At 35.1% G+C, this 21513-nt stretch overlaps 1 protein-coding gene across 6 annotated transcripts in view; it reads left to right on the plus strand.

The window, feature by feature from the left end:
• CADM2 (cell adhesion molecule 2) overlaps positions 1-21513 on the plus strand; it is a 1275304-nt gene that overhangs the window by 1173893 nt on the left and 79898 nt on the right. For 3 of the 6 annotated variants that reach the window (XM_080656540.1, XM_080656541.1, XM_080656544.1), the window contains one exon: positions 14623-14742. The exons of the other annotated variants lie outside the window; for them this stretch is intronic. In XM_080656540.1, the coding sequence (XP_080512666.1) occupies positions 14623-14742 (120 nt within the window). The remainder of the gene's footprint in view (positions 1-14622; positions 14743-21513) is intronic. 6 annotated transcript variants of the gene reach the window in all.

Below are 21513 nucleotides of genomic sequence, written 5' to 3' on the forward strand. Positions count from 1 at the left end.
CATTGAAAGGCTACACCAACCTATTTGCTTAGTGGTACTGGTGGGAAAGGGGATACAGATCACGATGGAAGTAAGACAGTGAATCTTTGCACTCAGATGCAAAAGTGGGGATCAGGAAAGGGAAGCCTGAATTATGGACAGATGTACGGCGTAGGGAACATTAAAAGGAATTCAGCTACAATCTGTTCCCTCACATGGAAATAGACTTACCAGTTGGTAAATTAATTCTGTGTGCTCATAATGAGCATTGTTCCCACTTTGGAGAAGCTTTCTTTAGAGGCATAAATGGAAGTATAACAGTGCAGGAAGAAAAGGACAGAAAAGACATCCATGTGGAACAATAAACAGCCACTAATGGAAGAGCCCAATGATTACTGCTCTCATCTCCAGTTGAGAGATTCCAGACACTACACTAGTTGGACGAGTCTGAATAAACAGGGATAGCTGTGACGCCAGTGGGAAGGGGCACCTCTGACTGCAGGAACGTGCTGTTGCTCTGCAGAGAAAAGTGGAATAGGATCAAATAGCGGAGCCAGGGGCACTGTTTTCATTAGAAAACGTTTTAAAAGGTATATGTGTACAAGCATACTCAGCAGAGATGAGGCTTCATTCCACGTCTTTGTTTTAAAATGAGCGTGAAGTGGATAGATTAGGCTTTAACCTTTCAGGGTGAGAATTCTGTTCACTGGCAACACTCAGTGGAAAATGTTTATGTGACGGTAAGATGACCACTGGCTCAAATATCCAGGAGAAAAACTCGCATTCCTATCTGAAGGCAGGAAAGAATCTACTACTTAACAACTTCAACATTTTAAATAACTTTTCTTTCACTATTTAATGTGCAAATAAGGGTATATTGTAACTCTACAAAAATGTATGGAGCTCTTCTATGGACATATACTGTATATGCATCCATTCATTAGAGAATTCGAGCAATGTGCAATGGGCCATGGGGGAAATTTTGGGTATTTGTCTTCAGAAACAAAGGCACACCTAACCAGAAGATACAAATTTTATAGAAACATAGCTTTGTAGCTTCTTACAATGTAGCTTTCACAAACACTGTAATAACATATATCATGGATTATTCCATAAACTAAGATTTATCTTTGATTCCTCTCTACTCTCCTCTCCAATTCATCAGCACAGTCTTTTGACACTTTTTCCAAACCGTGCCCAATTATGTCCACCGTCCACCATCCTCTCCAGCCTAGACTATTGAAACATTATTCTGTGGGCTCCCTGCTCCCATGCTTCTCTCTCTCCCCAATCTACTTCCCACAAAAGTGCAGTATATACGCATTTTAAATGCATATCCCTTATTCTTTCCCCCATTAAAATTTCTCCAAAGGCATTTCATCAGACTTAGTATAAAATCCAAGTCCTTCTTACCCTAGTGTACCAAATCCAGCATAACATGATGCCAACCTACATCTGTGACATTTCATCACTCTCCATGCAATCACTTGTGTTTCCCTGGTCCTCTTTCAACTCCTCTAAGACATCAGGCTTGTTCTTTTATAGGAAACCTGCATCTGTCTAAATTGTTTGTCCAGGAAGTATAAGCAATGCTGTCATGAATGCTGATATTTGCAAGAGTCACTTCTCATCATACAGATCTCATATTAAACAATGATTTTCAGAGAGTCTTTTTATATTTATTTCAATCTACATAACCCCAGTCAAGTATCACTTTATTTTAATTTTCTGAAGGGGATGAATAATTATTTGCTACTTTAGTTTTTTTTTAGAAAATATATTTTATTTTTTTAATTTCTTTATTGATTATGGTATTACATATGTCTCCTTATTCCCCCATTACCCCCCAACCCCCCATCCATGCCCTTACCCCCTGTTGTCTGTTTGTACATTTGATTAAATATATCTGTACCTGTGTATATGTACAGAAATACATATATTTATATGTGTATGTGTACATGTGTGTACATATATAATATATTCATGCATTCATGCGCATATATTATATGTGCACATATGTATCTGTGTGGATTAATATATTCTATGTTCACCCAGTAGATTATGATTTCATGAAAGCAGCGATCTTATACATCTTGTTTATCTCTGTATCTCTAGCTCTTAAGACCATGCCTGCTAAATAGTAGGTAAACAATCAGTATTTGTTTAATAATTAAATTTCTTTGTCTCTCGGTTTCTCTCTTTTCAACAGAAAAAAATTATATATGTATGCATGTTTACATATATATATGCATATGCACATACCCATATCCACATACATACACATATACACACATATATACTTATAACTTCTGAGTAAAATCAGGATAATTGATATTCATTCATTGATCACCAAAATCAAGACCTTTAACTTTCTTATATTAGGAAAAAAAGTGAGATGTATTTACTTGGCAATCCATATGTAAATTGTGCTTTGAAGAGTTAAGCAGTGTACAATATGAATACTGTGCATAGAAAAATTAAAATATCTCATGGAAATCTTTTATTTCATTTGTCTGTTCATTTTTTTTGCAAAATTCTATGATTATTGCTAACTGAAAATTAAGTTTTTGGAACTTTATCTCATTTCTTATAAAGATAACTCTCATCTGTTATATATAGCCAAATATAAAACATCTCTGAGACAGAGCCTGAAAATCCACATCACAATGTTGTACTATCTAATGCTTCACTATTTCAGGAAATCTTTCTTGAGTACCTACTATATTCAAAGTGTTAGATCAGGCACTGTGGATTCTATAATAAATAAATAAACACTCTCAATTATGCCTGGACTTCTAAGTAAAGAAGTACTATTTCACCATGATGCAACCTCAGAGGTGTTTTTAATGTCCCCTCATTAATTGTAATATTTCAGGAGAATATGAAATTCCACAATCAGAAATACATTGTTTTGGTAAAATGTTCACTTTCTTATCAAGAACATAATTTAAATGTAAATTATTTGAGGAAAGTTATTAATTTGTATCACTAAATCTTATGCAGGAGTCAATTTTTTAAAATAATCATTTCTAAGGTTAAAAAAAACTTGCTTTGCATGAGAACTCTGAACATTAAAATACAGAAAAGATAATAAAAGTGGAGCTCAACAAGTGTTTCTTCACAATTCTGCTTAATATTATCCTTATTGTTTACTAGGGATTATCTTCTATAGTTCAACAAAGTGGATGTACTTATTAACATGCAGGCACAAAAAGTACCATCATTGTGCTTTATGAAGTTATAGTATAGCAAGTTTATAATAATAATCTTTGAAACACTCCCACATTCTCTTTTAAATTTTATTTTAATAAACTTTTATATTATAATATTAAATATTATATCTGGGTGTATTTTACTGCCTTTACAAATTGTCACATAAGAAATATGTACGAGATCAACCAAATGACTTGTATGCATATAAGCATAACCAATGGACACAGACAATGAAGGGTAGGGGCGAGCTGGGAGACGACAATGGCGGGGGGAGGGGGACGAATGTAATACTTTCAACAATAAAGAATTTAAAATAATAATAAAGAAATATGTATGTGAAAATTAGAATTCACTAAAATTAGTGCTATGTAATAACTTCCAGTTTCATTACAATATTTTTTAACCTATATGTTTTCGGTAGCATAGTACAGTAGCATCATATGAGCTTAAGTCATTGCATTTTTTAAATGTGAACCGACACCTTTAGGGCTTCTTTGTATTTCCTAAAGTCATACACAAAAATATCTGCACTTACAAGTTTCTTGAGTTAAGGTGTTTTTCATTTAGAGTATCATTCTGGTCCAAAGTACTTATATAAACGTCCAGATCTAAACTCTTCACTTTGGGTAGAGGTTAAATTATATGAAAAATATCTCTCTGCTATATTATCATATAACTTAGATGAAAAATTGAACTATCTGGATTTCTCAATCAGTGTTTTTTAGTACATTACGCTTCCTCTTGTGTATATTCACATTTACTTTAATGTACTTTTCTTTTAATGGCTGATAGTCCTATTCTTCCCTAGGAAATTGGCATCCTTACAGAACTGAACGCATTTTATCAAATTATCTGATTTGCTTTTTGAAAAAGTACTTTTAGAAGAGTGCTCACGATATTGAAGTAGCTGGAGCTAAATAATATAGAATGACCCATTTCAAAGACATTTTTTTTCCTCCTTTACATTTGACTTTGCCTTTGTCAGTTTGGAATGTAAAGGAGTATTTTAAAAGAAAATAATGCATACACTCTTTTCAAATAACAGACTGATTTTATTCATAAACTCTTCTTGTAATTACATAGGACTCTTGGTTACCACCTACAGTTTAAAATTGCAGTACTTTTCATTTTTCAAGAATAGCTTTCTTTTATTATTGTATAAGGATTCCATTTAGTTTGTGAAGCCAGTGGAAACTATCAGAGGGATGAATTATTCAAATGTAATTTTTAAAAGGGTTCCGTTCTGTGAAGAAGATGAGGTTACCTTGTGATGCTCAAGGAGGAAGCAAGTTGAGGCCTTGTCAACCTGGTGGTTGTCATTTAAGTAAGAGCCTTGGTGCTGTTTGTCATACTTATGCTATAAGCCTGTAGCTGAACATAAAAAAAGCAAAAATGGTAAACTTTTTCTGTTACAATCGCTTTCAGTGGCAATTCAATTACCAGTATAAAGTTTGATGACGCCATATTATTTTTAAGGCTAGTGAATGGGAATAGCTTCTATCAAAAAGATACTTCTTTCCTTAATACTTCTAACATACATTGAATTCTGATGCCCCTGTATCTCCATTAAATCCTTGGTTTGAATCCACTCCTGATTACCCGGAGACCACCTTGGGGAGTTATTGACATAAAGCAGAAAGGAAGCAGACATATGAAGTCCAGACTAAATGGCTTTTTTTTTTTTTCTATTGAACACTAGTCCTTGGAGAAAAACAAGCTTCTAAGACACTTTAGACTTAATTTTGCTTCAAAAATCCATTCTGAATGGGCCAGAATGCCATTTTTAAAAAGAGAATCTGCCACAAAACAAAACAGGTTGACAAGTTAGAAATAATTGTACACTGCATTTGTAGAGAACAGAAGATACCTTTAACCTGAAAAGCTCGTTATTAGAAAAAAGATGCTGTACCACTCTCCAATTTATTGTATACAGCACTTGTTGGAACTGATTTCACTTTGACAAGGTTATAAAAGATCTGTTGTGCTCTAATAAGCCCAGATAACAAAGTGTGGTTGCATATTTTTGAATTCCTTCATTAGGATGTGAAAAAAAGGGCACTTTTGCATTGTTTTTAAATGTGATGATTTGGAGCTCTAACACTTAAAATCATTGAAAAACTGAATTCAGAATATAAGGTTCTTTAGTATGGTGCATTTTAACTTTTTAGTAGTTATTTAGACTTAAAAACTCTTGGCAGGAATTCCTAAATATTACCTCATATATGGAAAAGGAAGAAGAATAGAAGCAGTAATTGATCATTAAACATGGTTAGGCTCAATTACTGATTCATGTTATTAAATATGATACTATTCCCTATCTTCTGACATCATTGTCACTACCATCAGAAAGAACATTATTTATAAAGCCCCAGTAAAATTCAAAACATTGAGCAAGTTACCCTAGATAGCACAGAAGTCTCTGATCTCCCATATCTTATCATCTTGTTGGTTCATGAATACAGGTAATTCATGAATGTTATAGCCTTCCAGTTTTCAACCACTGATTTCATGAAGACCTGGTTGTATATTCTTTGTATGGTGAACTTTATTATTAACTAGAGGCCAATGCACGAAATTCATGCAAGAGTAGGCCTTCTCAGCCTTGGCTGCCTAGATCCCACAGCTGCAGCCCCGGCTTCCTCCTGGAAGGACGTCCAGAAGGACATCTGGTCTAATTAAGCATATCACGCTTTTATTATTATGGATAAGAGTTAGAATAATAGAGGCTATTAATTGATTATGTAAATTAGAGAAAATTTAAAAATGTTACCATATCATCCCACATGTATTTTGTAATATTTTTCAGGCAGGAGTCAGAGATGTGCAGCTAGCTAGTAAGAGGCACATAGCTTTGGGTATGGTTGCCCAAAGATAGTAAGATATCATGAATGTAAACATCATTGTCATGGGGGATCAAGGGAGTAGTAACAATGTGAGTAAAGTAGTAGATGAAATCAAAAGCATAATGCATATTGAGAGAGAAGGGAAATCAGTTTGAATTTAGTTGGCCAAGGATGTCTTCACAGAGAAGGTGGCAATCAGGCTGAAAATTGAGAGTAGTGTTTTTTATTAGATACATAAAGAAAGGGAGGCTAGTTTAAGATAGGAATTGGGTGATACTGAGGTGTTGGGTAAGAATAATTTGTCCCAAAGCAAAGTGATATTTTAATTATTTTTTTTCCTTTTTATTAAATTTATTGGGATGACACTGGTTAACAAAATTATACAGGTTTCAGGTATACAATTCTAAACACATCATCTGTATACTGTGTTGTGTGTGCACCACCTCAAGTCAAGTCTCCACCCATCACCATTCAACCATTCATATCCCGATACCCCCCTCTACCCCCCCAATTACCTCCCCTGACAATCACCACACTGTTGTCCATTTCCATGAAATCTCTCTTTTTTTTTTCTTTTTTGCTCAATCCCTTCACCCACCACCCACCCAAAGTCCCACACCCACCCCAGCAGTTGACAGCTGCCCTCTATCTATGAGTCTATCTGTATTTTGATTGTTTCTTCATTACATTGCAAATATGGGTGAAATAATATGACTGGCTTATTTCACTTAGCACAGTGCTCTTCAGATCCATCCATGTGATTGCAAAAGGTAAAATTTCCTTATATTTTATGTCTGAGTAGTATGCCTTTGTGTAAATATACCACAGCTGTTTTATCCATTCATCTACTGATGGACATTTGGGCAAAATGATATTTTTTAAAATAAAGATATATTGATTTATAAAGACAGAAATTACAGTTTACTAGAAAGAGATGTACATAAATACCATGGTGGTATACTATGTAATAACTATGTGTGAGGATGTGTGCAAAGTGCTTAAAAAAACAAAACAGTGAATGAAGATATTAACTCTTTGCAGAATTGAGGGTGCTTTATAAATGAGATCATATTTAAGCTATACTGGAAGGACAGAGAAGAAAGAGAAAACTATTGCCATAAAATAGAATGTGGCTCTGAGAGCATGGCAGCAATGAGAATAAACGGAGTTAGTCTAGAATTTGGGGAAAGCGCTTGAGTCAAGGCCAGATGTCTTCCTGTGTACTAGCTCTGGCTTCTTTGTTCATGTTAATTTAGCACTATGAGAAATAAAGAAAGCTAGTCATATATACTCTGAGGAACTCTCGCCCTGTCATTTCAGAAAACTTGAACATTTTGAAATGTTAGTGGTTGCAGTTTTGGGGTTCAAATCAGAATCATGGGTGTTGAACAGGAAAGAGGATGAACTGATACATTTATCATAAAGTTTAGCCATGGTCCCCAGACACAGATTTTAGTTTCCTGATTTAACAACTTCGTTGTGTGAGCTGAAATTGTGCTTCTTCAAGCGATTAGTTTCTTATAGAATGAACTCATATTATTTATAGTACATTTATTTATAACCCAATATTCACTCACATGAAAATTTTAGCCTACATAGACTTTGTATGCACTAGTATGTAATTGTGCTACTGACTAGATTTGGGGTTCTTTCTGATACTATTGAATTACTCCTGAGTTTTCCTTTTATATGAGAACAGTACTTTATATATGTTATAAGTAAAATGAAAAGTATAATTTATTATAATTTGTTCTCATGTATTGGTAAAACTGTAATCAATATTTTTATGACTTGAAACCTTTACTTTTTTCAGTTTCCTATTGATAAAATGCTTACATTTTTCCTTTAAAGAAATATCCATAGTAATTTATATATATAGACATATATATATATATTACATATATGTACATATATATGTGTATATATATAATACCCAAATTACTATGGATTTATACATATCACATTTTTTCCAATAATAAAATATGGACTACTGTCAATTTATTTTAACATTCTTTTTAAACCATAAAGTAATTTTATCAAGTTTTATCCATTTTAGCATATAGTTAAAATTAGTACCCTAACATTTAATTTACTAGCAAATGATTTAAAACACATAATCACAATTTAGAGAAATTGATGTTACACAATTCTATATATTATGATAAAAAGTTTTAAAAACACAAAAAAAAACTCTAATATAGCATTCAAACAATTTCTTATAAATTAGAATATGTTTTTAATTCTGACTTTTAGGAACTTTATATACATTTCTTTTGTTTGGATTTAAATGATATATAAATAATTAGTCCATATTTACTAATGTCTCTAATCAGATCTAGATAATTAAATTTAATTATGTTGACTTTTTTCACTTCCTAAAATACCTTTTTTTATCCACTACAACAATTACTAACTTTTTTATTCTTTATGCCTTAACATATAGAAAATATATAATTCAGTTAATTTCTCTTGCAAATTGTAAATGCTGAACTTCTTTGGAACCACTTTATTTTTTATTTTAGGCAAATGTAATGGTATTTTATTAACTTAACACATACTCCAAGGAAAGCAACAATAAAAATTTGAGCTCATGTTTTGTATTATACAGAAAAAGAGAAGTTAATTTGTTGACTTATTAAATAGATACCATTTATGAATTTTAATATTTATAAATCATGTTACATACCATTAACTTCTCTATTTTATTTATGTGTCTTAGTGTCTATGTTTAAACATTCTTTAATCATAGGATGTTAACATGTAAAGAATATATTAATAACTTCTAAAATTGACAAGTCATAGTGAGCAAATTACTTATAATATTAATATGGCTACAGATTATCTTGCTTTTTAAACAGAATTAGTAAATTAATGTTGAACTAGGATTTGGTTGTTTTTATTAGTGTGTATATGTATAATTTTTCTGCATATAAATTTTATATTCTTATTGGGAAAAATAAATTGGGTATGTATTAGAAGAAAAAAATGACATATTTTATTGAGAATTATTTGTATTAACAGTGTAATGTTTTTTAAAAAAGATACAGGATTCCAGATACATCAAAAATGAGGCAAGTGACTAGTACTAGTGTATCCAATTTCATATTTAAAAAATACGTAGCTCCAATTTTACAATCAGTGTTTAAATAAAAGGCCAAAAGTGAATACATGAAATCAGGAATTTTTAAACAATTGTTAATGATACCACTGACTTCTAGGAATGAAAACCAGAGAGATGGGCATTTAAACTTAGGAAGAGAGCACAGTCTTTTACTAATATTTGCTTTGAGAAGAGTTACAATCAGACAGCTAAAATAAATGATCTCCATATGGAAGTGTTGTAGAAGAATCTGCATTATACAAAGTAAATAAAATATTCTCTTAGTAATATAATATACTAGTGGCCCGGTGCACAAAATTTGTGCACGGGGGGGTGTCCCTCAGCCCGTCCTGCACCCTCTTCAATCTGGGACCCCTCCAAGGATGTCCTACTGCCGGTTTACAGGGATCCAGCCTAAACTGGCAGTCAGACATCCTTCTCCCAATCCTGGACTGCTGGATCCTAACTGCTCACCTGCCTGCCTGCCTGCCTGCCTGATTGCCCTTAACCACTCTGCCTGCCACCCTGCTCGCCCCAAATGACCCCCCCCACCAGTCTGGTCACCCCCAACTGCCCCCCTTGCTGGCCTGCTCACCCCCAACTGCCCCTCCTGCTGACCTGCTCACTCCAAACTCCCCCCCCCCCACTGTCCTGATCACCTCCAACTGATACCACTGACGTCCTGTTTGCCCCCAACTGGCCCCCCTGCTGGTCAGCTTACCCCCAATGGCTCCACCCCCCCCCCCACCAGCCTGATCACTCACAAATGCCGTCCCATCCTGGCCTGATCACCCACAACTGCCCTCCCTTCTTGGCCTCTAACCACCTCTACCTCAGCCCTGCTACCATGGCTTTGACCAGAAGAATGTCCGGAAAGTCTCCTGGAAGATGTCCCAATCTAATTAGCATTCTATTAGTATAGATAAGGCCTGGTGCATGGGTGGGGGCCAGCTGGTTGGCCCTGAAGGGTGTCCTGGATCAGGGTGGGGGTTCCCTTGGGGCATGGGGCAGCCTGGGCGAGGGGCCTGTGGTGGTTTGCAGGCCAGCCATGCCCCCATGGGGTGAGGTTCCCCTCTGGGGGGATGTTGCCAGCCTGGGTGAGTGGCTGAGGGCTGTTTTCAAGCTGGTCACACCCCCTTCAGGGTGGGGGTCCCTGCTGGGGCGCCTGTCCAGCCTGGGTGAGGGGCTGAGGGCTGTTTGCAGGCTGGTCAAGCCCCCTTGCAGGGACCCTCATCCCATGAGAGTGTGGACAGCCTGTGTGAGGAGCTGATGGCTATTTTCAGGCTGGCCATGCCCCCCAGCAATCCAGGCTCCCAGCACTTCCTTTTTTTCTTTTCTTTTTCTTTTTTTCAGCGCCTCCTTGAGCGGAGGCCAGGGCCAGCTGGAAGAAGGTATCTGGGATTTATTTATCTTCTATAATTGAAACTTTGTATCCTTGAAAGGAGGCCAGGCCCGGCCAGGGCGGGTGGGAAGCTTGGCTTCCTCCATCGCCAGGGGCAACCCAAGCCTCCTGCATGCTCCAGCTCCGTGGCTGCCGCCATCTTTGTTGGGTTAATTTTCATACTTGCTCCTGATTGGCTGGTGGGTGTGGCTGGTGGGTATAGTGGAGGCATGGTCAATTTGCATGTTTCTCTTTTATTAGTGTAGATGTCACATATAACATGTATGCACACATATAACAAACACCTATGTAGAGATAAAGAAATTCTATCTCAAAGTTGTTTTATCCATTAATGGAGAAAATAATAAACAACTTATAAATGTGTTATGATCATTCACCACTGATCAACAATGGGATCTGTTTAGTAAGCCCTCCTGGCCTTTCACCCTTAAAAGGAATATAGTGAATAAGAAGAATGGAGGACATGGATCTCAGATCAGGTTCACACTGCTTTCAAAGTAGCAGGATTTCTGAGCAAAAGTTTATTTTGTTAACAAGAAAATTTCTTGAAGGCATAAGTTGTAGGTGTTGTCTTGAAATTTTACCTGTCAGAAAATAATGGTGGCCAGTCTATATTGAAGACAGAAGGGTTTTTTTAACAGAAGTAATGAAATATTTCAGTTCTATATTAATTATTATACCTTGTCAAAAATGTGGACTTTTCTAGATCCCATAAAATCTGTTATATATTTGTAATGCTATGAACAAATTCACTTGGTAAATATATATTGACCTTCTAAATTGTGTTAGGTTCTCAACAATAAGCATGCAGAGTTTTTCTCTTCCAAAATTGTCAAGTGAGGAGTCTGACACCAATAAACGCAGAGCATTTAGAAAGTTTTCATAGAAGAGGAGTATCATATAATATTTTTGTTATTTCTGAGGATTTCAACTAATTCCAATTAATCTTATGTTGCTGAATTTTAGTTGATGCTGATTAATCTGGTGTTGAATATTTAGTTTATTTAACTTTTGCTATTTATGACAGGGTTGAAATATTTGGGTGAACATCTATGTGCAGTTAAAAAAAAACACAGAATGAAGAAACCCTAAAATTTTTTGAAAAAATGAAAGTGTCTAAATATTTTATAACACATATGATGAAATGAAGTTAATGGTGATTCAAAACATGTAACAGTTACTGAAAAAGATTTCTTATACAGGTTATTGTCTTGATCGAGTTTTCATATTGGCCAAGGTGCTTTACACCAAATTACTTTCAGCCTATTTGTTTCTATGTGCATATGAATTCAAGAGGGGAGTATGAGAGAGGATGATGAACAGATAAGCAGGAGCCAGACTATGAGTAAAGAATAATTTGTAGTGTTACCTCATTTATTTGTACACTTTAAAACCACAACCTGTTGTTTTTTAAGTTCTTTGAAAATTAGCCTAGAAAAATGAATATAATCCATGCATTTTCACAATTTTAGAAAATAAGAATGTTTTGTGATTTATACAAGAATGCTTATAATATAGACTCTATCCAAAACAAATCAAGATGTATTATTACCTATTTTAGTTGATATGGAATAAGGACAAAAACACCAAATAACATGTTTTTTTCTTCTTCTTTTTTTTTTTTTTTTTTTTTTGGCTAAACTAAAAACAAAACAAGCAACCCCAAACCTGTTATTTGAATTCCAATTCTTAGTTAAAGTAATTTTGAAAGGCTGCTTTTCAGATGCAGTGGGATCATTTTAACTCATTGTCTGAGAGCAAAAACCTAATATTTTATAATTTATAATAAGATTATTTACATGAAGTTTCAAAAAACTAATATTATTGTATACTAGAGGCCCAATGTACAAAATTTGTGCAAGAGTAGGCCTTCCTTTTCCCGGCTGCCAGCACCGGCTTCCCTCTGGCTGCCAGCACCTGGACCCGGGCGTCCCTTGCAGAGGGAGGCCCCGCCCACCTGCTGCAGCCCGCTGGTCAGTGGCCTGGGCCTCCCTCTGTGGGGCAATCATGGGATGATAGCCGGGCCCTGCACCCACTTTGGCTGGCCTGGCGCCAGTGTGTGTCATAGCATGGTCCCAGATTGTCATCTGGATGGTCCTTCTGCTGTTCGGCCATTTGGTCGATTTGCATATTATGCTTTTATTATATAGAATTCTTATATTTGATAGCCCTGGGAAATATTTCCCTTTGCATTATTTAAATACATATATTTTGAGATCCTAAAGAACAAGTAAATGAAGAATATATTTTTTATCTTGGATAATATATGAAGATTAAATTCATGTTCTTTTTATTAATTTACAAAACATACTTAATTTACCTTTAGCCTTCCTAAACTCTTTAGGAAAGCTTACCATGAAAAAAAAAGTTATTGCCCTGGCCAGGTGGCTCAGTTGGTTGGAACATCCTTCCTTACACCAAAAGGTTGTAGGTTCAATCCCTGGTCTGGTGGTCTGGTGGGTGCAGGAGGCAACCAATTGATGTTTTTCACATCAGTTTCTCTCTCTCTCTCATCAATAAAAGACATGTCTTCCCGTAAGGAAAAAAAAATATTTTCTAAAAAATAAAATAAGAATGTACTGTAAAAATTAGTAAACAAGAAATCATCATGCTCATATACATAATGTTTATGATGAAAGTCAGTTCTACTTTATGACCATGATAATCACACTCCAGGAAATACTCATTTTTCCTGGTGATTAATGAATGTAGCAACACTGAGTTTTCAGAAGGTTATATTCTTAAATTTGACTGGCCAGGAAGATAAGAGAGTGATCTCATGTGGTTTGCTGTGTATCCAGTGTAGATAATTCATCAGGTTAAAGTCTGAGTATCCAGTAGGGCTATTTATCAGAAGTAAAGAACTAGGAAAATTTTGGTGTGACTCAAAGACTTTAATTGAAAGACTGACAGGAAGCCTTTTAGTAGCAAAATAATCTGTCAAACACTGAATATATCAGGGCTGTGTGGAAAACATGTAAAATCAAACCCTGGCACAGTGATTACAGGTAATTTGTGAACTGCTTCTAATTTCCTTACTGTGTAAATGATATGTCTATCCACTTGAGACGAGATTTGACTTTCTAAGGATCTTATTGAGGGGCTCACAGTTTGACACTGTCTATATTGTTTTACTATACTGTATGCTGCTCTTCAAATTTTCAGCTCATTTCGAGTGACAGAAAGTATGATTTTGGTGTTAAACTCTGAGGTATTTATTCTGTGTAGTATGTTCTCTATATTTTGATCTACTGTTAACTTTGGCAACTTTTACTAATTATGGATTAAGGTTTAAATGTTACTTTCAGGTATATGTTCAATAACTTCTCCTAGATATGCCAGATAAAATAAATCATAAACCTTTCAGAATATTGGGTTTCATGTTAGTTGATTCAATACTTGTTAAAGACTCCTAGGTACTGCAAAATTGTTAGAAGGCGTTACCAGCTAATCAGGGTAAGAATTGCAAGACTCCAAATGTGCATTAACATCATTTGTGAGAAATGGAAAAGTAAAGTAATATTAATAACAATTGGCTTATTTTTGTTTCTAAAGATCACTCTCATCCTACTTATTTCCTATCATTAAGTTTTCTTAGATGAAAAAATCAAAAAGCCTTTAACATGCATATACTCACCCATCCATAATATTTCTTTAACCTTATATGGTAATGTTATTTGTGTTTAGTTCTGTCATGTTGTTTCTTTGTTTACTTCTTTGACAAAGCATGTCATTTTTTGTTTTACTTATCTGTATTTTGCTATTGCATGTCCAACTTTTTAAATGATTCAGTGAACAAATGAATTCTTGTCACTTTAAATTTCACTCTAAATATTTTGAATGATCTCTTTATTCTCAAACATTGCTCCAATTTTTTACTTTGTGTAGGAGCATGAAAAGAAAGTGAACAAAAAATGGCAAGAACTGTGAGGTACAGCCAGCTTTGTACCTGATAATCTTGTTAAAGCTTGTTAATGTTAAACCTAAATAAGATGTATGTATTTTTGTAATTTGGATCATTTGAGTTTGTCTTTTGTTTGCATGATATGATTTTGTTTTATATTTTGTTTTTTTCCACTCACCAGATGTTCCCAACACTTTGCTTCCCACTACTATCATCCCCTCCCTTACCTCTGCAACAGTCACAACCACTGTAGCCATAACAACCAGCCCAACCACATCTGCAACAACCAAGAGCATAAGAGGTACAGTATCCTTCTTTGTTATGGCCTAGAAAACACATTAAGTGGAGCTTTAAGGGATTTTTTAAGGGGTAGAAAGTTAAGATCCAATTTTACTTAATCATAAGTAAATCACCTAACTTAGTCAATTAGGAAGATTGGAATAGAATATAAGACAAATGTTATATTTTAATTTTTTAGTGTCACTTATGACTCTTATGAAAATATTCCAGAATATAGGTTAAAAACATATGGAGTTCTACAGCATAGAACAAATTTAAAATGTGAACATGGGCAATGTTTTTTTTTTGTTTTTTTTTTATTGTTTTTTTTTGCCTTGCCTTTTCAATGCAAACAAAGAAATAACATGTTCAAGGATGCAGAGATAACTTTTGCCTTTTTGATGTTCTACTTTAATGTTAAAGAGTTGTTATTTCTCTGCAACCAGATTGAAATGCCTCGTGTTGAATTTTTTCTAAACTTGACATAATCCATGGTCATTATAAACCATAAAAAAACATAGAACTTTTAAGTAAATATTCAGCATATTACCCTAAAATTATTTGCTGAGTGGATCTGCTTATTCTAGTATATTGTTCTCATCTAAAGCAAATGGTCTAGAGTTGTCCAGGATGATAGTATTTGATATTGGCTCCATGAGTAATTTCTGGTATCAGTTTATTAATAAGCATTTTTGCCTCAAGAATAGCAATCTTAAAGAAATGGAAATAATCCTTAAGGGCAAAAAAAATAATTACATATGGTTCAGAAATATAAAAAAAACATTCCTGAGCAGTCATTAAGCGGTTAGCAGATGATAAAGAAATAAAGAGTTGAGTGCATTATAGAAAACACATTAAACTTTATTTCTGCATAAACAGCATTTAGAGAAAATTTGTCTAATTAAGTCTGTTTTTTTTAATTTTTTATACATGATTTTGTCACGTCGGCTATACTAATATGTATTAAACTTGACAATTTAACTTGAAATCATGGGGACATTACATTAATATATATGTAATTAAAGCTGTACCAAGGGCAGGCTTAGAATTATTTTCATTCACTTGTAAAGATTGGTCAGTTACACTATCTGGTTTTCTTGAAATTTTTATTAATTTTCAATATTAAATGAGTCTTCAGCTTTCACTTTGCAGTTATTATAGCATTTTTTCTCTTGTTCAAAAACCTGTACTTGATAATCGCTAATTTTTAATAGTCATGTCAACTATACTATACAATGTACAAGATTGATAGCTAAAGGATTGATAGCAAAGTTTGATGATAGTAGCAATAAGAATTTGTGAAAAATACCTAGGTTTATTTAATAGTTACTAAATAAATTGTATTTGAGTTAAATCTACAAGTGAGAAGAGTTTAAGATATTTCTAATAGCAATTTACATAAAAGTGGGAAGAAAATAAAGATGAAGGAAAAGGTAAATAATACTGTATGATATACATTTAGTATTAGAAAATAAAGATGAAGGAAAAGAATACTGTATGATATATATTTAGTATTCAGTATTTAGGCTATGCAGCAGCGGTTCTCAACCTATGGGTCGCGACCCACAGGTTGAGAGCCACTAGCAAGGTCGCCTAAGACCATCGGAAAACACAGATATTTACATTACGATCCATTAACAGTAGCAAAATTACAGTTATGAAGTAGCAACGAAAATAATTTTGTGGTTGGGGGTCACCACAACATGAGGAACTGTATTAAAGGGTCGTGGCATTAGAAAGGTTGAGAACCACTGTTATAGTTCATAATTGAAGGAATGGAAATTCAGTCAGTACATAAACATTTCTTAAAAATGTTGTACTCTATCCCTTTTAAGTTACTATATGATACTCCATTATTTGTGTATTACCTATTAAATTAGAGCTTTCAGATGCAATTATATTTTCAATGGAATTAATTTATTTATAAATTAGTGAAAAGTGTTTCAATATTATGGTTAAAATATCATAAGAATATGTTTGATAAGAAAAGCTGAGAAATAAAGAAAATACTTTTAGCTTGCAGATTTTTTTAAAAGTTTGTGTTTCATCACTTTCTCTCATTCAATAATGTGAATGAAAATTTGGTGAACATATGAAGTAAACTAACTACACTTGATTTTATTAGGTTTATCTGTAATTTCTTCAAATATTATAAATTAGAGGCCCGAAGCATGAAATTCATGCAAGGGGCTCGGCCCTCACAGTTCCAGCTTTGTCCAGAAGGTTGTCTGGAAGAAGGTCTGGAAGGTTGTTCGACTATCCAGTTTAATTAGCATTGATTACACTTTTATTATTATAGATGATAACACTTACTTATCTATCTAATAAATGACTACAAATGAATCAATTTGTATCTCCATTGACACTTTTTTACCACTCCTATTATTGTTGAGTTTTCCATCCTAAGGTATAATGAACATCATCTACTAGTATTTAATAAAACTCTCAGCAAACTTTATGGCAGAACGACCAGAACGACCAGTCGCTATTATGTGCACTGACCACCAGGGGACAGACACTCAACACAGGAGCTGCCCCCTGGTGGTCAGTGCACTCCCACAGGGGGAGCGCCGCTCAGCCAGAAGCTGGGCTCACGGATGACAAGTGCAGTGGCAGTGGCAGGAGCTTCTCCCATCTCTGCTGCAGGCAAGTGGTAAGAAGCGAGGGGTCTTGGACTGTGAGAACCCCGAACTTGTGAGAGGGATGTCTGACTGCCGGCTTAGGCCCAATCCCCAGGATTGGGCCTAAGCCAGCAGGCTGACATCCCCCAAGGGATCCCAGACTGCAAGAGGGTGCAGGCCAGGCTGAGGGACCCCCCTCCAGGTCATGAATTTCATGTACCAGGCCTCTAGTTTTAAAATAAACTTAAAGATTCACAACTGCAGCTATATTATAAATCAAGATGAAATAGAGTAAAAGAGCTACTCAAATTGTCAAAGTCATAACCTTGAGAATTTGCATGTCTCTTCAGTTTGTACATGAAATGTAACACTGTTTGGAGGAAGAGGATCTTCAACCATATGAAAGAAAAGCTGGCAATTAGCAGTATCTTGTTACAAATAAGGTGATAAAACACAGAGGAATGAGCAAAGTTGGGTAGTCATGGGAAAGATAGACAGTAAGTGACCCATAGAGACATCTTTGACATCTTTGGTTGTGAAGTTTTGGTTTGTATGTTTAAAAGGTCTTTGGTCTTGGACAGTGATCCAAATTGAGCTTCAGCAGTTTCATTAGAATATTAAAAAATATTTAATAGAAGCACTTAATTCACAGGTTGTCTTGAGAGTTGGCTAATATGTAGAGTTCTGGAAACATAATGTATGGCAGAATATTGCTCAGTTCTTTTTAGAGAACAAATGTGTTTACATGTAGTTGGATGATACAATTAATGAAATAGTATATTTTCCTAAAATAATTATAGTTTTAATTCTGGGAAAAAATTTTGGTGTTAGTGTACTGATTACTTTTTAATTTCAAACATATTTTAATTGATTATATTCTAAAATTAGATAAAAATGGTATTAGACCATGTGGAACTTATCTAACTCTATCTATATATCATCCTGGAAAGTTTATAAACTTTCCATGTGATAGTATTATTGATATATATTATATATCTAAATCTGAACATTTTATAAATCTCTTAAATGTTTTTTATTACAAAAGACCATTGCTATAACACATTTTAATTTCTACTTTTGGAAATGGAGTTGTGGCTGTTTGTTTTTTTTTGTTTGTTTGTTTTTTTGTGGTGTTTGTGTGTGTGTGTGTGTGTGTGTGTGTGTGTGTGTTTAAGACTAGTGACTGATTAGCCCTATCATTAAATTTAGAAGGCATATACACACTCTCTTATAAATGTAGAATATTATTAAATCATCTGTGATGAATTTAAATGAGTTAAATATGATCATTTATAAAATTGTTCCAAATGACCCAATGTGATTTTTATTGTTAATATTATTTTATCATGGTGTGTTTAATTTGAAAGCATTTTCTATTTGTTTCATATTATAAAATTTAAATTTCATAATTATTATGTAATAACCTAGGAATGTTTAGCAGTACCCTCATTTTATAGATGATATAAAGGTATTCAAAATTTAGTAAACATATATGACACAGTGAAATATATCAACGGCTATGTCTACCATAAAATTTTAAATTAGAATTTACAATTAACTTTTATACTTATCAAGGCAGAAAAATGAAACTCCTAATTGCTATTTGTTTTAAATCTCTTCAGGACTGTAAATGCCCTAAAAGTAACAGGTGTGGAGAGAACTAATCCTATATAATAAAAGGCTAATATGCAAATTGACCAAATGGTGGAACTATTGATCACTATCACATGCACTTACCACCAGAGGACAGACACTCAATGTAGGAGCTGCCTCCTGGTGGTCAGTGAGCTCCCACAGGGGGAGAGCTACTCAGCCAGAAGCTGGGCTCACAGCTGGCGAGTGCAGCGGTGGTGGCAGGAGGCTCTCCTGCCTCTGCGGCAGTGCTAAGGATCCTTGGGGGTCCCAGACTGCAAGAGGGTGCAAGCCAGGCTGAGGGATCCCCTCCCCCAGTGCATGAATGTTGTAAACAAAGGAGTTGTGTTTTGTTTTTTTTTAATTTAGGAAATCAACCATGGTTAAAGTATGTATCTGTGACCAGAGTAATAATGAACAACCTCACAAAATTAGAAATGGGTTCTTTGTGTTGGTCCCAGGCTTGGTTAGGAATGCCTGAAGCACTTGCCTGGGCTTCTTTCACTTGGAGCCCCCGCAGACATTTCTTCACCAAGCCATTGTTGTGGCTAGACCTTGTGATTCTTATGATAAACTCCAATAAGAAATTATCAAGGAACATTGATGAACACAATTTATTACTCTCAAGTCTTGGAGGACCACACAGTGAGGTCACAGGTAGAAAGAGAAAGCAAGACAATTCACAGACCTAGGACTCTGTCTTTATCAAGGTCCAAGGGTGGGGTATCTAAGGTTTCACAGGTTCACTCTTTATTGGTGATTTTAAAGCAAAAGCACAAGAAAGGGAATGAAGGTGTGGAAAGGGAGGAGTGGAGTTACTCAAAGCAGTCAGTCATCTAAGTTACCCAAGGCTTTCTGAAAGAGGAAACTTCAGAGGTGGGCAGCCTAGTCTTTATCGGGTTGTTTTGCTAATAACTGTATCATGTTGCTAGCAATATGTTTATTCAACTTGGATGACATTTGAAATGGATACCTCAACAATCAAAAGGTTAATTTCAAGCACTTACATTGCACATACTCAATTCTTCACAATTAAATTACACAGTAATTGTGTTACTTGTGTTTAAAAATATAATATTAAATGAAATATTTTAAATCATCCATGTAGAAAAAAAAAAACACGATGAATTATAGTATATATCTAGAATGAATATACCTGCAATCTAGAATCTTTAGTCTATATGCAGCTATTGTATTTTTAAATCATGTGAATAATAAAACTGAATTATTTAATTGTGACCTTAAGGACCTGTTTGACCATCCTATATAATAAAGAGGTAATATGCAAATTGACCATCATTCCAAAGCGCAAGATGGCCATCCCCATGTTGTCAAAGATGGCCACCCCCATGTGGACACAAGATGGCCACCACAAGATGGCCAGAAGAGGAGGGCAGTTGGGGGTGACCAGGCCTGCAGGGGAGGGCAGTTGTGGGCAATCAGGCCTGCAGGGGAGGGCAGTTTGGGGTGATCAGGCCATCAGGGGAAGGGAGTTAGGGGCAATCAGTTCAGCAGGGGGGCAGTTAGGTGTCAATCAGGCTGGCAGGGGAGTGGTTAGGGGCAATCAGGCAGGCAGGCAGTCGAGTGGTTGGGAACCAGCAGTCCTGGATTGTGAGAGGGATGTTTGACTGCCAGCAGTCAGACATCCTCCAAGGGGTCCCAAATTGGAGAGGGTGCAGGCTGGGCTGAGGGACACACACAAACAAACACACACACCCCCGTGCACGAATTTCATGCACTGTGTCTCTAGTTAAGTATAATCCTAAAACATTGCTGATCGAAAGATCTTAATACATAATTGCTTTCAGGTTTGGCTCAGTATATAGAGTGTTGGCCTGTGGACCTAAGGGCCCTGAGTTCAATTCTGGTCAAGGTCATGTACCTCCATTGCAGGCTCCTCCCTGGCCTGCCCTGGTCAAGGCACGTGCAGGAGGCAACCCATCAATGTGTTTCTCTCACATCTATGTTTCTCTCTGTCTTTCCTCCTCTTTTCCATTTTAAAAATAAATGGAAAAAATATCCTTGGGTAAGGATGGAAAATAAATAAATAAATAATTGCTTTTTTTTTCTGTAGGTTTTTTGAAGATTAGTGACTTGTAAAAAATAAATCATGTAGACAATGTTAAGCTATTGCAAATGAAAAACTGCTCCAGTATTTACTTTGTGCCAGCATAGAGAAACTGAGATGAACTGTAGAATTCTACTCATTTTCAATATGGGCATTTTAAATTAACTACAGTTGCCAAAAATATTGACTAGAAGTAGTGTTTTATATGTAGATCCCTTTATATAAATTATTATGTAATTTCTCTGGCTTCAAAATATAATATGCTAAAGTAAAATAAACACAAAATGCATGCATGTACATCTCAAACAACTGTCTGAAGCGTCTGTTTAATTCAGATTAAAAAAGCAGTAATGATCTGGCCTGTGTTTCTATTTTCTATTTTTTTCATCCCTAAAGAAACCCCAGTCTATATTTCTATTTGATTTCAATAATGTGTCCTCTCCTTCCCTTTTGAATTATATACATTAAAAAT

Source organism: Plecotus auritus (genome assembly GCF_963455305.1).
Source record: "Plecotus auritus genome assembly, chromosome: 2".
NCBI classification, from domain to species: Eukaryota; Metazoa; Chordata; class Mammalia; order Chiroptera; family Vespertilionidae; genus Plecotus; species Plecotus auritus.